Genomic DNA, 19059 nt, shown 5'->3' with positions numbered 1-19059 from the left:
ATTTGGTTTACACCACCGAGATAGAACAATAACAATCAACTTCTTATTAATAAAAATTTAAAGTGAAAGGAATATTAAATTCGTATAAAGGAAATGCTATAGTCTAACACGTAATATCCTTGTATTAGAGAAACAGATCACTACCAAAGTGCCAGATGATGAAGCATCTGCTTTTTATAATGAATTTATACTATTTAGCAATCTAATGATTTTTCAACCATTGTCTTTATGATCAAGACTGATCGCATACGTTTGAGCAAATTTATTTATTTGTAGAGCGTTTTACAATAAAAGCTTTTGAAGAATGGAGCTCAAATTGAAAAACATAATCTCATATTAATATGCATTGGATTAGATTTCACATTGAGCTTAAAAACTGCCAAAGGTTAAGTAACGTCCATTAAATACGTTTCCTTGATTAAGGAAAATAAATAAATAAAACTCCCCAGTAAATTGTTAAATTGTCAAATACTGCTCCAAAAGTGAGTTTTCTCTTTTGAGTAATACACTAATACCTGGACATTTACTGTTACGTCGTTTCTCTCTCTGGCTTTCTGTAACTGATCACAAGCCTACCCTATTTGCCATTCAAAAGTATGTAACTTTAAAATAGGTGCTTGAAGGTCGTAATAGAACAGCCGTCCAGTCGGCATAGTGGTCAGGAAAGCTGACTGTGATGCCGAAGAGCCTGGGTTCGAATCCCGGAGAAGGCATGGTTGTAACTGTCCGTCCACTCATAGGAAAGGCGATGGTAGCCCACCATTAGGTGCCTCCATAATAAAGAGACCACCACATGCGGCCTTGTATAGATTAATGAACAGGGTTACATTTGTAATTGTTCACAATCTGCCATTGGGGAAAAAAAAATGTCGTAGCAAAACTACCCTTTGTTTACGATCGTCACGTGTGTCATCATCACTGAACAATCTACCTTTTTTCTGCAGCAGTCGTTATCCTGGTTATGTTGCTTGTTTGAAGAAAAATGGCCTTAATGTGAATGTTCTAAATTAACAGACTATAGCAGAAGAATTAAATAGGCTGCAAGGCATTTGCGTATTGACAGTTGTTTTTTTTTTTTTTTTTTTTTTTTTTTCTTTTTAGCCCAAATAAGCGTTAGCTCAGAGTGACGGTTAGTCTCGAAACGGCGTTTTGCATCGGTTCACTATAAACGGCGTATCACGTTTTAAATTGTTGCTATCAAATATTATCTATTATCACCCTGTGTTATATTTGAAGAAATTAAATAATGAAGAATCTGCATGAATGCATTTATGTTTGTCGCATTGTGAAAAAACGACGGTACCATCAAATTTTGAATAACGTAATTCTCCACCCAAACATGGGCACCTGAAGCCCGAATTTTAATTTCGAGTTAGTTTTATTACCTATTTCATGTTTCGTGAAAGTTTAACGAATTTTTGAACTCAACGGTTTCAAAACGAACAGTAGCAACACCGTAACAAAAAAGCGAGCTCCAGAGAACGAGACTGTCTCTCGAAAATTATAAAGATAGGCTATTTTTAAATATTTTGTGATATTGCTGTTGAATGGAATTTTATGTTTAGGAGCGAAGAACATGATATTTAAGAAATAAAGGTGACACACAAAACGCTCGTTTGGGTTTAATATAAAATCTGAAAGCCTTCTGATATTTTTTTTTTGTTTTATTTATTTATTTGTTTAATTTTTAAAATTTTATAAAGAAGAGAGGTCCCCTTTCTCCATAAAATTGTAGTTTGTGATGCATATAAACCTCATTAGTTTAATCATAAATTTAATATTATTTAACATGATTTTATACTTCAAATACATCAGTCTTCATTGATTAGCCCTGATGATTTTATTTTTTCAAATCTGACTAATTTTTATAGACAACTTGAGACTAATATACTAGTATATGAAATATCGATCACAAAGCTAAACTATTTAATGAAAAAATTGTTATTATAAAGTAAGTAGTAACTATGATATTAGATACTTTTCATAATCAAACACAAAAGATAATAACAGACATCTGTTATTACCGATTTTCAGATCGTTTAATGAGAACGGTTTCTTTCTTTTGTTCCTAAGGGCTACACAAAAGAGAAAATGGAGTAATATTTATCGCATTAACCTAACGTCTCTTTATTTCATCTATCTGTTCATTTGTTGTCACTTTTTTATTGACAAGAAATAAATTGCCCAAATAAAAATGCACTTTTTCCTCTCAAATTACCAAAAAAAAAAAAAAAAAAAAAAAAAAGTCATAGTAAATGAAAACTGAGAGCATCTGCCTTTCCTAAAATAAAAAATACTCTACCTTAAAAGCCGAAATTGGGTTCGAAATGTGATTTGCTATAAAAAGCATCAATCTGTTACAGAACATGCAGCAAAGTTTTCTCGCACTGTAGCGACAACGTAAAAAGTAAAAGTTAGTTGCAGGCACTAGATAGGTTAGAAACCGACTGAAAAAATATCCTCCAATAAACAATAAAAAGTATACTTTTCACGCTGAAAATGTCTCTTAAGTAGGAGGAAAAAAGAAATAAATAATGAGAAACTAAAATGGAACGATAATCAATTCGCAGAGAAAGCAATAAACAAGAGGACGAAAACATTAATGATCAAAAGCTCAGTTATGTTTTTATGCGGAACATTTTTATTTCCTTAGAGAAAGAACCAAGCTGGGAAGGCTTCGGTTTGAAGGAAAATATACTGAGATGCTACAAACATAAATAATTAATTGTGCTATTTTCTCCAAGAATGGGCTGCTGTTTAATATTTGATGTATTTCATATAATGCTATAGCAATATACGTATATTATCAGTAATCCTATATAATGATAATAATTATGTAATATAGTAAAAATTATGTTTTATAACATAATAATTATTCATTCTGAATAGCGTATAATTATTGATAATATAATACGTATGAAGCAAGATCTTATTTTCACTTATCTGCATCAAAATAATATAATCAGAGGGTTTTTAAATCCTCTTTACTAGTAGAGGAAAATAATCGAATTTAAATTAGGAAATTTTCAACGATATTCAAGACTATAATGGTTAAAATCCTCTATTATATATGTTCTTTTATAAAATAAAAGTATTATAAAATAAACAGAATAAAATTCTCTTTGACATCGTTTTAATTAAAATATTACATAAAATGGCTCGTGACTTAAAAATATTCTTACTGAAATTTTAAATTAGAGATCTTAATTTAAATTTTCTTCATGCTCTGCCCATTTAGTATATAAACGCACTGCATATTTGGTAGCATATTTTTATTTATATTATTTTGATTACAAGCTTTTGAGAGGTAATTTTATGCCATTTCGCTCTTCGAATTTAATAAGCTATCAATCAAACTTTTCTAAAAGTACAGCACAACATGATTTTATCGTTTTAAGTCATTAACAGCAGGAGTACTCTTTCCGACTTTCTGTGACACATTTTTCGGTTAGACTTTCATTTGATCACTTTACATTGAGCAACAAACCAAAAATAAACAAAATATTTTACTTTAAAAAAAGGTATGTAACAGGGATATGAAGAATAGCATTTTAGGATATTAACCGCTTGAATGATAACACAGAGTTTTTTCTCAGACTTTGCGCTTTCAGAAACTGTCGTTAAGAAAGAGATAAAATATATTAATGTATCTATATGATAAGTATTACATATATGTTTATACCTTAAGATAAGTGTACAGACACACTGGCAGATAGATATACAAATAGCCATTATATACTATTCTATTCTAATAAAAATTACTTCCCTTATTTTGATTTCAATAAAATGATTGTTTTTGAACTCATTATTCTACTGCATAAAACTTTCTTCTATCTCAGTTCATTAACTGGTTAAATAAAGCATTGGAACATATGAAAAGAATGTGGACAACTTTCATAGTGAGACTGGTTGTTATTAATCTTATACGAGAAGAAAATCGCAAAATCTTGTGTGCATTCATCTACGATCTCAACCCGGATCGAAGTACTAGAGTTCAGCCTTCCTTTTCTATTCAACTCTAGTGAGCCTTTTCCTACCTCAGACTTGAATCAGCATATGAAAAATGAATTAAAATATGCTTCCGCTACATCCAGTTCACAATATTTTGACAAAAACTTTTACAAGATAATAACTTACAAAATAATGGAATTTTCAGTTCCTGTAAATCACTACATAACATCAATCTCGTGATAAGTAAGATCCCATATAAATGTCGTAAGTATAGGATATACTGAAATTGACACCCTTAAAGAGGACGTACGCAGAAAGTAGTCGAAAATTCACTTCTTGAAATGCAAAATGCATCGAAATTTGAAAGAAGAGTATTCAGCTTGAGAGGAACCTAACTGCTTGAAATTCCATCAAGGCACCCAGACGACATTCGCTCCGTTATAAATTTTCCAACAAAACCTCGGAATAAGATTTTAAAGAGAACTCCGTCTAGAAACTTACAAAGCTAAGACAAGAACCCCATTGCTTGTGGGGTAAACAAAACACAAACATTAAAGTAAAAATTAAGTGGATTAGAATATGGCATTCACAAGGTAAACGTGTATGAGTTTTTGCTTCAGGTCGCAGATTCGTGCAAGCAAACGCGGCTAGCAAAGGCCACTTTAAGTAAATCTAGAAGTTAGACGCAAATAGCATTGATACAGCCAACGGTCCCTTCCAAAAGCTCACTTCTAAACTCAAGAAATCTGCTCTGCTCTTGTATGTATTAACTAATTTGAATTACTAAAAGAACCATATGCAGTTGATTTTTAGTTGATTATGGCAAAGCACACTAGGACTATCTGCCCTAAGTAAAGGGATGCTTTTGTGGGGGATTCTTTAAAAAAAACTGATTCACATACACGTTACACATTTGGGATAACCACGAAAACGCCAATTCAGGCAGCCTGTTCCTCTGGAATCGAACCCGGGACAGAACAACCTGTGTTCAGTAATTTTACTGCTTGGCCGCTGGTGAAACTGTTTCATTCCTTGTACAAGCTGTACTAAATTTAACACATCTAAATCTTGTTTTGTGGATAAAGTCTGATAATTAAGCCGTGCGTACCATGATATAAATTACTGAATAAAGTATTTAAAAATATTATATTAGTGAAGTGCTTTCTGTGCCCAGCGACAAACTGGTTTACATTAAAATTGCATACGTCCACGACGCATCAGGAGTTCGAAGTAAGTCCGTTTGACTAATAATCAGTCTTCTTTATCCCCCGTCTAATTATTCACATTTTCCAGGAAATACCTTTAAGAAACATTAACATATTTTTTATGTTCGATGTTTAACATTAAAACCGTTTTTATAGACGATATTTACCAAAGATAAGTTTTTGAATGTATACTTTGAAACATGTACATTTTTAAAAAGTGGAGAGTTTAGAGTTTAGAGTGAAACTGGAGAAAAAGTGATATTTAATTCGATTGATGAATTGATCCGTTTAACATCGCAACGCCCTTATCAGGAAAACTTTGGTAGAGCCATAGTTTGACACTGGTTGCGGCAAGATAAGGGCTGAGCTTTTGGACAGCTCAACCTGCCATTTAGCGAGAGTAAGAAAAATTACCTTGTGATAAGAAACTACTGGACATGTCCAAAAGTTTCTTCTTTTTCCCCTGCTCTACTTCTAAGCCTAGTTACCAATGTTAAACTTAAGCTGCTAATAAATTTCAAAATGTATCAAAGAGTGTTCATTAATAACTATATTTGCATTATATCTTAATAAAATCCTCCTAAAATTTATTGTAACATAAGAATTATAATGATATATTTAAAAAAATAATGCCTACTTTTTCTTATATAGTCATTTTTCTTCATTTTGGTAGTAAACAATATAAAATAGAAATTTAATGGCAGAAGTGTTTTTGTGAAAATTTTGAATAGCTAAGAAAAAAATAAAGTATTGTAATAGAAACTGTAAATTTAAATGAAGCATTTTATTGAGTTGTTAAAATTCTGGAAGTCACACAACGTAAAATAAATCAACAGTACTCTCACCGGTATTCGAAATCCGTACCCATCGACTGCCAGCCGGACGATCTCCTAGTTACACCATGAAAGGATAATACCTTACAGTTTGAAGAAAGCCCTTAAACTTAAACTCTGAATCTTCCTTTCGATATACCAAGAAGTGTTGTATTCATTTTAATTAAAAAATCTTTATTTCTTTTGCCAATACAGTTTAATCGAAAGGGAAAAAAAACATTACATTTAATTCTGCTGTAGAAAATTAGCATATTAGTTCATTTGATATATTGCAAAATATGTAATGTAGTTTTTGTCTTTTTGTTGTTATGATTATTTTTATGTCCGAACTTACGTCACCGAAATGATCTCATCATGAGCCATATAAAATCCTGCGTAAGGTTACGAATTGTGTTTGGCATAACCCAAAGACCTTGAACACCTGTCTTAGCCAATAGTTTTGTTCAATTCGATCTCCGTTTTGTTCAATAACATCCTTTATGATGGGAGTTGAGAGTTTCTTTTTTGCGTTGTAACTAACCTCTCGAGAAAAGGTTGGTGATAGGTAGATTTTTAAAGCTTCTACCTCCAAGTACATTGCATCATTATCTACTGTGTGATTCAAAGCTTTTGCGAACGGTGTGGCAACCGATAATCGCTAACCACCATACCGCTTAGGGCGATCTTTTAATGCTTCTATAAACTTTCTTTTTAGCATGCATATAAAATCATAACTTTTATACAATATTCGCAGTATATTAGCAATTTTAAAGTATGATAAAATTTTAAGTTAGCTTCAATTAAATCCTCGAAACTCAATGTTTTCTTACAGTTCTTAAAAACTGTTGCTTGCGTACGGGTTCGTAATGGACTGAATTAACACAGAACTGATGATATCTTGATAAAAATTATTTTACCAAAAGAAACACTTTACCATTCTGAAATTTTCGACCGAAACACTCCTACAACTATCCTCAGTAACACAGATTACAATAAGTAGTTACACATTCAACTACTAAGAACTTTAAATGCAGTTCAATGCAAAGCCCATATAAAAAGGCGAAGCTCCTACGGAGATCTTTAAATACTTCAAACTCACACTGAACTAAATATTTGAGAAACTGATACTCTCTCCGGTCTTAAATAGTTTTCCCCCGCCCGTAGAGAAATCTCAGGTCCTTCCACTTCTCGAAATTACTGAAAGGTATATGAGGGCTGGATACGGTTGCAGTTACATATAGAGATGAATTACAGTTATTCAGTTACAATACCAGTTACCGTCATAAAGGAACCAGACAAAAAGTTGCCAAATGATTGTCAGGTTTGGCGACTTTTGACGATTTTTCGCTAAATTTTGAGACAATTTTAATCGAAAAAAAAACATCGCCAACTTGGCAATATCTCTCAGTTTAGTGAGATAGCCATTTATACAGTATTAAACAAACTCACCCCCGTATTCTTATTTTTCCGGAAGAGCATTGTCTCTTTGAAGTATTTTATGTTACACTAACCGCTGCGCGCCCAGCCTTCGTCTGGGTTTTAAATGCAACGGAAAAATGCCTAAAAGGAACACCAAACATAAAATTTAAAAACTGCTCAGAGTTTTACTCTGCAGAACAACTTTAAATAAAAAAGTCAATAAAAAAGTATTACATATAAAAAATTACAATGAAATAAGCAATACCCATTGATGCAAATATTAATTATCCTAATAAATAAATTAATCATTTCCCATTGCCTTCTCTCTACAAACGTCCAGTATCCAAGAGAAACATTAAATTTAAAAACTGCACAGAATTATCACTCTCATTTTTCTGAGTGGAAACTGTGATATATCGGCAGCAATGGCTGCCTGCCAAAAAATTCGTTTGAATTTTGAAAAGCTCGCTTCGTGGTGCACTGGCTCTTGTTTAGATGCATATATGTACCAAATTTCGTAGCCCTTTGCCTATTAGCTTACGCGCAGCATGAACAAAAGACACACACACACATAGACAGACTCTTCATTTTATTATATGTAAAGATTATGCAAAATATAGTACAATTTCATATGTAATTTCAATAAAATTATTTACCCATATGTATAAAATTCTTAATATTGCCCCCTTCCCAAGGACTGCATGGCCCGAATTATAAGTTTTGTACATTATTCCCAGTATAGTAACAATTTTAAAGCATGCCAAAATATTTTTAGCTAGCTTTAAATAAATCCTCCAAACTTAATAGTTTCTTACTGTTCTTTTTACAGAGAAGATTTACGTTAACTGTTCGCTTATTAGCTTTTATATACTTTTATTCCAATTGTTAAACTAATAGCACCGTAGAAGTAAGATGCTGTAATGTAAGATAAATTTTTCTTCACATCGTTTTAATTATAAAGAAAAGATACTCAAGAGTTTAACAATTTTGATGTCTGTGAGAAAAGAAAGAAGCCTCATAATTCTGAATTACGATATCAGGTTTCATTGGTATATTCTGATTAAAATATAGGGACCCTAAATAAATGTGAACAATGCAAATGTTTTACTAATATTAACACGTTTATCTCACAAAACTGGTAAATTTTTATTTTAGCTAAATGTTTACTTTGCGTTTAAAGTCGACCTATGAATAAAATCGCCAAAAGAAAAATGAGTAAGAGCAGTTGAATAAGTTTCTATAATCGTAGTAACTCCCCCCATTTAGTCGCTTTCCCACCACGATTCTTCATTTATGCTTTATAAGAGATCCTAAAAAAATATCAGTTCTTTATTTGGCTTTGGATTTAACAATAGTAATTTAATTTAGACGTTGATACATACACATGGAATATGAAACCTCAATTTTGTTGATATGAGGAAATAAATATCAAAATTTAATGGAACAATAGCAAATATGACTCAAACTGCACCGTAATACTTGAAAAATTCTAATGTTATTTATTTAAATGCAATGCAAATATATATTCATGAATTAATATTAAACAATATTGGATAAAAATGATGCCATTAGTTTTCTAATTAGAAATTACTATTATAATTTTGTTGACTACTTTAAATTTTTTTCCCACATGCAATAGTTATTTACTCAAATTCTTTTAATTCTTTAAACTCAGATTAAGTACTTTATCCGTGCCTTTTGATTATCAAGGTATTCATTGAGATGTATAATGATTGTATGATAATTAAGCTATGGAAAAAAGTTTAAAGTTTTCTTAATTTCACCTTCTTTTGTGACTATGAAAAGAAAAGTAAAATTAATTCAAAGGAAAAAAAATATATAACCCTCCCAGAACTGAACATGTTTAGACACGTTGAGATTGCGCCTTTCATTGTGTTCATAATTATACCTCAAGGGTACTAAACTTAATTACCTAAAAACTTCGCTTTCAACAATTGTGGCGCGTGTTCGTTTTATACTGAAAATAATTTCGTTAATTAATTAATTCTTGTATAAATTAGAAGCTGGGCTTCATTTAAAAAATCCATTTTTCATATGCACGAATATCGTTTCAGGATCAGAACTAAAAGACCGAAGGAAAAGTTTGAGATTAAAAAAAAAAATGAATTAACAACAACAATTTGATAAATGAAAGAGAAAGCTAGTGTTTAAAATTTTTTGAGAAGATTTATGAAGAAAGTTTTTTGATAGTTAAAAAATTACAAAAAAAATGCTATTAAATAAGCAATTTTCAGTGAGGAGTAATGTTAGAAGTAATTAATATTTTAAATAAGAAAAAAGGTATTGTACTAATTGAGCATCAGGTCTTGTATCTGAGAATGTACTAACATTATATAACTTTACTTACTTTTAAACACTTAAAATTTATAGTTTAAGTAAGTAATAAAATATTGCATTTATTATGCATTATATTTTATAGTAAAAAATAGTATCCTGAAAATTCATTATAAGTTTTATCTTCTTACAAAATTGATTTAGCTAAAAAAATATAGCGCACTTTAATTCATTTTCAGCCATTAAAGTTGTTTTGATGCTGAGGTTATTCAGTAATCGGTATAAATATAGTAGCTTGTATATTTACCATTATCCGCCTAATAGGTAGAAGTACGTTGATTATAAAGCTTTGCTTCTGCCATAGGTGTTCTTAAAACTAATTCAGAGTTATTTAAAAATTCGCCATTTCATTATTTGTTAAAAAGTTAGTAGTTAATTAACTAAATATTTTCCGTGCCTGACGGAATATTGCACAAGCTGTAAATTGATTCATTTGAATCAAAATACCGAAATAAAAATTAAAGCAAACTATTAAAATAAAGCAAGTGAAAGGGATTTTTTCCCCTTTTTTGCAACTTGAGAGTCATGAAATAAAAAAAAAAATATCATTGCAATTTCATAAACTTCAATGTACTGTTATCATTACACTATTATTTATTCTATTTTATTATTTAGTATACTATTATTTATCAATATACATTTATCACTATGAGTTGTAGTTTCGAAGCGAACGTTCTATCGCGAAATTAACTCTATTTGAAAGCTTTATATTACAAAGTATTTCTCCCGACATCTTAACATGCCTTTGTGGTGTAATGGTCAGCGCTCTCGACATGTATTCGAGAGGTCTGAGGTTCGAGTTCCGTCGAAGGCATTGTTCATGTTTTACGTCTTCCTGCTTCACTCCTAATGACTCTACAGGGGGGCCTGAACTAAAAAAGGTAATGGATGATGACCACCAGGATTTGGCGATTAGGTCTCCTAATCCTCAGTCGCTTTTTAAAACGGGGAGTACATAAGGTATTTCTCTCGGCTTCTTCACATACCTTCATGGTGTAATGGTCAGCACGCTCGGCGCGTATTCGCGAGGTCTGAGGTTCAAGTCCCGGCGAGAGCATTATTCATTTTTCACGTCTCCAATATCGAAATAACCTAATGTCTGTACATTATTGGCTGCCACAATGCAAAACAGAGGGCATTTGTTTACCAAACAATTTGCGAATTAACTGCCACTGGTGTTAATGGTTTGTCATGTGAAATGATATTAGTTTTGGATTAATATAATCTAAACCGCAGTTAAGCGTTTCTGATGATTTGGCTATCAACGCAACGCAGGGAATTTAATCCCCATTGAATGATATGAAAGACGTGCAGTTACTCATTTAGTGTTTAAAAATCCCACAGTCAGAGAAAAAAAAAAAAAAAAACTAGAGAGAAAGCTAAAAGATGCTGCTTATATTCGCTGAAGTATTATTAATCCGTATTCAGTGGCAACAGAACGAAGGATATCAACAATTTCCTAAACAATAACAAAGCAATTGTTGCTAAGTCATTTTCCGCTTTTCCTATGTGTCATTTCTTGTGCCATCACAATTTGTAAATCACAAGGAGAATCGTGCAATAAAGTTGTTTACGAATATAATAAGAACCATTTGCAGAATTTATTATTTGTTGCTTTATCGTGAGTGACTATGATTGACAGACTACATATAATGACCAAGTTATGAAGTTAAGAAGTAACGTCAAGAAGAATTTCGTGGATTTTCACTTAACCGTCTGAAAAAGATAAACGTACAAATCTCGCTGTTTTTGTTACTAATATAAAAAAGATTTTCTATAACATTTCTTTATTACCAAAGTTCACGAGTACATGATAAAGAACTAATAGTTTCAGTTCTTCAGAAGTCTAAAATTTTATTGTCTTCTGAAACTTAGGTTAATAATGAAGGTAGTATAGAGTTTCTAAATTTTAACTGCATGGCTCAATTTAAAAGTTCAGTCGTCCGCGCCGCTGGAATAGATGTTTATTAAAACTGAAATGATATTACAAATATGATCACGCCTGATTTATCACTAACAATGAAATAAAGCAGAATATTTATTAATTGTTAAAGCCTCAGTCTGGGAAAATGTTCTGCTGAGAGTACCCTTGAAAATAATTTGAGAACAATGTACTAGGTAACAATTGACATATCTTCGCATTCATCAGATTATACGGTTTGCTCACAGCATATTGCTAGAATGCTCAATAGATGGTCTGCTAGTTGAGAATTCAGAAAAAATTCCTATGATTCTTGGAAATGAGTTTAATATTAAATTTGCTGCGCAAGAAGCTCAGCCATTAATCGATTTCTATCAAGAGACATTGAAATTAGTAACAGCTGTAACGAAATCATCGGTAACTAAAATTTGATGCATTAATTTTAAGATAACTCCAGCAACTATGTCCAAAGTGTTTATTTAATGTTTAACGTATCACCAGTCTATCATATAATTTCAGAATTCTAAAGGAATGGAAGCAGAACAAAATTATTATTTTGAATACACATAAAATTATTTTTCATGACTTTTTTATAATACCATGCTATTCTAACTGCTTATATCTTATATGCATTGCAGGGAAATTTAACTTTAATTTTTAATGCAATTTTTTTATAAATATCAATAAAGTTTTAAACAACAAAACACTTTTAAAAGAATGTCAACATAATTTCAAAATTTTTATCTGAAATGAAAACACTTCAACTTGTTTCTTCTATCAACTATTCGTTAACAAAATATTTCCTTATTTTCATATGCAAGTCGAGTAACTTGTTAATCTAGTTTCACATCTTTCTACCTTGTAAAAACACACAGTTTTTTCGTTTTGAATCAAGAATAGAAAAAAATTTAATTTCTTATGAAAAAATCAAGGGACAAATAAGAAATTTAATAGTATTATTATCGTGTTAATTTCACGAATGATGGTTTACATTAAGCTCATATGTGATAAAACTGACAGTTCCTTAAAGTACTAAGATAATATACGAAAAACCTGCGCGAACTGAATGTTAATTTGTTGAACATTTAATGCGATATAGGACAAGTTCAAAAACGCGTATTTAAAATATTTACAAGCCTGTTATACATTTAATTATAATTTGTTATTTATTATAACAATGATTATTAGTAATACTATGCTTACCCCAAATATTAAATTTTAGATTTTTACACATTGCTGTTTTATTCGGAAAAAAATCAGTTTCAGATCGTATTAGGTAAATTTCGGAAATATATTGATTAAGGGTATTCCTCAGTACCTAAGAAAAATGTAGATTTCAGTAAACCTTATGCCTTGACGCCTCAAAAATGTTTAGATCTAACAGCGGCCGAGCCATCAAATTGCTGAACACTGGTTGTTCTGAACTGGATTCGAATCCAGGCGAACCGGCTGGCTGCTTGGGAGTTTTGAAGTTTTTCCTGGGTGTAACATGTATACGAGTCAGTTTCCCGTACAAAATATTTCACGAAGGCTATCTCTCCCCTTAGGCAGATAGTCCTAGTGTGCTTTGCCGTAATAAGCTGAGCCAAGCCAAAACAATAAAAAATGTCTTTGGAAAGAAAAAGCAAAGCTCTTAAATTATTATTGAAGTTATTTCATATGTAGCAATCTAAACAAATTGTTTCGTTCGTTTATTATATACAGCACTGTGAGATTTTTTAATATTTTTAACAGCAACATAAAAAATATCGTGTTGAACCAACTACATGATTTATTAAAAAAGATTAATGGATCATAATTATTAAAGTCTCCGAGCAAAGTTTATACTTTGTCGCTAGTTTTCTTAAGGGAAGAAAATTAATATTTAAGAAAACAAGAATATTTTTCTTAAAAAATTTAAATCAAAAGTTTCTTCAGAAAAAAAAATTGTTATTTGATACACCGCTTTTACAAACAATCTTTAGTAATGATAATGATGTAAACACACGGATATGTAAATGATGATGAGAGATTTTTTATGGTACTAATAACAAAATTTTAATTATTTTATTCGGCATTCTCCTCATAAAAATATTTGGAAACATGATGAGTGATAAAAAATTACTGCCTAAGAATTTTTTAGGTAAATAATGACCGTTTTAGCTGTGTTAATTGCTTTATGACATCAAGAATATGCCTCCAGTTTTAAGCTTATAAGGATATTTTAATGTTGGGGTGACAGATGAGAGTGCATATCTATATCTATATCCATATCTATATATATAAACATGAGATATGATTGGACTGAAATTTGATTTTTACATTAAATGATAATAAAATGTTTTCATCGGATTTTCTTTTTGAAAGATTTAGAAGACAGATAACTCCATTTACACTAAGGTCAAAATTTTTCAGAAATGGAATAATAATATTTTCCTGGGTTGAATATACCGAGCTTATGAATATATAGATCCTTAGACTGAGTATTTTAATGAAATTGTTGTAAATCAATAACACGATTTTCAAGATATTTTTTTTTTCCTTTCGATATAAAGGAAGTAGTGTAAACGCGAAAAATGCCGGATATCATATTTCAAAGGAAATATACATTTTGACTTTTTATTTTTCGTAATGTCTTTACGTACAGACAGAATAAAGGACTCTTTTTTTACAAAACACAATGTAAAAAGGATTCAAATGCATATTTTCATGACGTTTGTATGTACATACTTGCGTAAATATCTCCCGTAGTTCAAAAATGATTAGCCCCGTAGAACGTTGGAATGCTCCCCAACCGATATAGTGGTTAGTGTCGCTGATTGCTGAGCCGAAGGGCTCGGATTCGAAAACCGAAGAAGGCATGGATGTTTGTAAACGTATATTGTCGGTGCGGCACTCTAAATATGCGGCGATCCGAAAGTTCTCTGGTGTGGATTGGTGGAAGGAGAGACAGGTAGGAGACCCTCGGACCCGTCCCCCCAAAGTGCTGTCCATCAAACTTGAGAGCGGAATTGAGCTAAATAAATCTGTCACCTGTAAGGGGTTCAAGGTTGTTGCCAACGACAGGCGTATCTTGTGCTCCTTGCCAAGAGAAATTTCTTGGGCTTGGGCTGACTACAGACAAGTGAGCATAAGTAACAAAAAGAATGTAACGTTGGAATTTGTTATGGGACTACTGCAAATATAGTCGTGCATTTCCCTTTTTTATTGAAAAAAAGTATATGTGTATGAAGATATATTGATGGTGTAGAGCGTAGAAGGTTGAATCTGTAAAAGCAAGAATTTTGTTGGCGTAGAATGCTAATCCGTAATGAATAGGAAACTGGAAGCTGAGTTTGATAGACTTTATTTTATTTCAGTAAACATGTTGCACCCACAAGCAACTGGGCACATTATTTGTGCCAAGTTGAATATTTCCAATTTGTGTCAGTTGAACCAAATTGAGTTTGTGCCAAGTTGAAACATAATATTTCATGACGTTTACATTTTTTATAACTTTGCAGTAAGAAGGGAGCATCAAACAGCAGTCCAACTAGGCCGAGGAGTACCGAGCGAGTGCGTTATGTTCAGGATGAATAATTTAGGCAAAGCTAGCTTTGGTTCTCAATGCATTTTTCTTGTATAATTAATACTATTGTAAAATTCGTATTAGCTGCGTCAGTTTTAGTTCCATTTACATCATCAGAATTACGTAAAGGTCATATGATGTGGATTAATTTCGAAATGACGCAATGCTAAAAGAGATTACTATTTTTCAGAATAGAAAAGGGAAATGAATTTGCGCTGCTAATTTAAATTACAGTTTATCTTTTACATATTTTTAATTTTGATTACATATATATTATAAATATTTTATTACATATATATTACTTATAAAGCTGATTTACATATTTTTTATCTTACATATGTATGTATGTACACCCTAAATAATTGATATTACTCCCTAAATTGTATGTACTCCCTAAATAATTGATATTACTACAAATTGATATTACATAAAAGATATTACATAAGCGCCATCTATATAATTTGAAGAACACACTTACTTCTCTTTCACAACACTTTTGCAGACCCCAACACTCATATAGTAGGTAAGTTAGAATTAAAACTTATTATTTACTTGCTTTAAGTATTTTTTTCAAAATTTTTTATGTAGTATCTAAGTATTTTCTAAATATGAAATTATATTTTTAAATATATATTTATTTTAAAAATTGTGAATTAGTTCTTTTTGTTCCTTTTTGTTTTTTATTTCTTGGTTTATATGGATTATGTATAGTTCTTTTATAGTTTCTTTTTATTGATATGCATATTCGTGTAGGGGAAGTTTCTGTAGACAAGGATTTCTAAAATACATCGGTTTCTAGATTTTTTTATTATTTTATAAAAAATTACTTTTTAAAAAATTTAATTTTTTAAGAAAAAGTTTAATTCTTGAATTTACTTGCTTGTTTCTCAAAAGACTTAATTAGTATTTTCCTTTTTGAACTTTAATTCTTAAATGTTAATACTTAAATGTTAATTTCTAAGGGTACCACTTTATTGGAATTACTTTTGGTTTTGACTTTTACCCTTGCGTGCATGAATGACGAAACACGAATTGAATGATTGGAGAGTTAGGTTTGGAGGCAACTTCCCCTTGATAAGTCTGTCTCCTGCCTACTCTACGATCATTCACATATGCATTTTTTAAAAAAATTGTTTAATTTAATTTTAATTTATTAAATTAGTAGATTTATTTTCATGGATAGATTTTGCACTGATTATAATTTTGCACTTGATTTGCTTATGCTTCTGAATTTAAATGATATTGTAGATTAGTTCGAGAATTAAATCTTTTACATGTTTGCATATTTTTAAATTATTTTAAATTATTTTGGCTTTTTTCCTTTTTTAGAATTTAAATTTGCTCTTTTACTTTTTTACTTTTATACGTATTTGTTAAGAATTTAAATATGTATATATATATATATATATATATATATATATCAAGAATCATCTTTAATTGTGTGTATATATACATACAATTAAAGAAATAAGTAAACATGCATCATTAGGTTCACATTACACCATGCAAATATTTAGTAGACTTGTAGTTGCCTTGTTGCCTTTTTGCAATCTAAATTTCTATTTTATGATAGAATCACGTTTTCATTATCCAATCACAATTGTTATTTGATGCTATTGTGTATTACTCGAAGAGCAAGTTACAAAAGATCGAATATATATTTTTTGTCGCAGGTAAATATCGCTCAGTAAATTTAATTATTGTAGGAAATAATTTATGTTAATTTTTCTAGGATTCCCCAAGCCTTTACTTTTTTTATGTAATACTTAAAATGTAGAAGTATAATTATTTCACAAAAACGGTGTTTTCAAATACTGATAATTTTTGCTTCCCGTGATTATTTATGGGCACAGATGTCACGCGTATGCGTACAACTTTAGTTTTAAAAAGACATTAAAAATTGTTCAGAAGGCTACTTATAAGAAGTTGAATTGCATTAATAACCATCTATAGTTGCAATATTGGTTAACGTATGCTCCGCATTACTACACGAAAACTATTATATGAATTTTATTCCTCATAATATGTTGCGACGTTTCATGCTAATGTACTTTTACTTAATCTTAACTGCGTTACAAAGTAGGAATACAACTTTGATAGTATTAATCAGCATTTCAAAATAATGACATTCCATTTTCTTTCCGAAAACTATGATATGAATTTTATTCCTCATAATATGTTGCGACGTTTCATGCTAATGTACTTTTACTTAATCTTAACTGCATTACAAAGTAGGAATACAACTTTGATAGTATTAATCAGCATTTCAAAATAATGACATTCCATTTTCTTTCCGAAAAATATGATATGAATTTTATTCCTCATAATATGTTGCGACGTTTCATGCTCATGTACTTTTACTTAATCTTAACTGCGTTACAAAGTAGGAATACAACTTTGATAGTATTAATCAGCATTTCAAAATAATGACATTCCATTTTCTTTCCGAAAAATATGATATGAATTTTATTCCTCATAATATGTTGCGACGTTTCATGCTAATGTACTTTTACTTAATCTTAACTGCGTTACAAAGTAGGAATACAACTTTGATAGTGTTAATCAGCATTTCAAAATAATGACATTCTATTTTTTTTTCTTTCCAGATATGGCATCAGCATCTGCAAATGAAAAGTAAGTTATATTGATTACCGATCTTTTACTAACTTATGGATTTTTACTTTTTATCGTTATTAAACTTTTATTAAATGTTCTATAAACTTAGAAAATTCTTTTGTATAAATATTATAAAAGGAGAAGCATATATATATATATATATATATATATATAACGAAGAAAAGAAATGATAAATTTAAGAATGATAACTCTGATAATATTCGAATGTGATAAAGAAATGTATCAGATAATCGACATTCTCTTTCTCGAAGAACTAAAAAATGAAATTTGGATAAAATTTGGGAAGTATTACATGTACACTGCGGGGAAAAAAGTTCTATATCTCCAGTTCTACTCTGGGCCGATTGACGAAATTCAACTTGAGTTTTTCATATCTGGAAAGTGCGACTTAGGATATGTATTAGATTTATATATAACACTGTTATCGGTATTTTGACCTAAAATCGGACTTTTTCTGAAATAACATACCAATTTCTTTTCTATTTTTCAATTCAACGACTCAAATTACGCCAAACTACCAAGATTTGTAAAAATCGCACGAGTAGTTTTTAAAAAATTAGCTCTCAAAATTTTAGCTCCTCAATATTAATTGAGTTTGGTATATATTGACTAATCTCTCTTTTTTTTATTAAGCTTATTTCATTCTTGGTTTCACATTTCGAAATCTAGGTTCCTTCCAAATAACATTCACTCATTTTTTTATGATTTATTTTTAAAATTTGCATTTTTAAATATGTTTTATATATTTTTCAAAATAGTTTGAATTATAAGCTATAAAAGTTTTACCATCATCTTAAAGTAGACGATTTTTTAAGCAGACCTTCAAAAAATTACAATTTTTTATTCGAAATTTCCGAATATATACGCGAATTTATGTATTAGCGCGTTTTGAAATTTGGCGTATTTGTTGAAAGCGATAAAACATCAGATGTGTTTTAAACACTTTGCTAAAACTATTTGGAAGTAGAAACGATGTGTCTTTTTTTCCGCTCATACACAATGTGAAAAGGTAGGAACGAGGTGATGTTTTTTCCGCTCCGGCAAAATGGAAGGGAAGGAAATTGGTTGCCATATATTAACAAGTTCCCCAAGTGAAGTATTGTTGGACAAACTGAAAAAATTTCGTCAAGATAAATTTTAGAGTTTCTCCCTAAATTTCGCACCAAATTTCACAAAATTTAATATCTGGGCATAATTTGAGTCGTAGAATCG

General features: G+C 30.5%; 1 protein-coding gene across 2 annotated transcripts in view; it reads left to right on the top strand.

Moving 5' to 3' along the window:
- Nucleotides 1-19059, top strand: part of LOC118191885 (kin of IRRE-like protein 3) — a 769953-nt gene that overhangs the window by 708160 nt on the left and 42734 nt on the right. For both annotated transcript variants that reach the window (XM_085824875.1, XM_085824874.1), the window contains exon 10: nucleotides 17817-17844. In XM_085824875.1, coding sequence (XP_085681001.1) covers nucleotides 17817-17844 — 28 coding nt within the window. The remainder of the gene's footprint in view (nucleotides 1-17816; nucleotides 17845-19059) is intronic.

Source organism: Stegodyphus dumicola, chromosome 10 (assembly GCF_044657685.1).
Source record: "Stegodyphus dumicola isolate Sdum_Otavi_A_Nest chromosome 10, ASM4465768v1".
NCBI classification, from domain to species: domain Eukaryota; kingdom Metazoa; phylum Arthropoda; class Arachnida; order Araneae; family Eresidae; genus Stegodyphus; species Stegodyphus dumicola.
The sequence above is the reverse complement of the archived record's forward strand: the minus strand, read 5'-3'. Positions and strand labels throughout refer to the sequence as shown.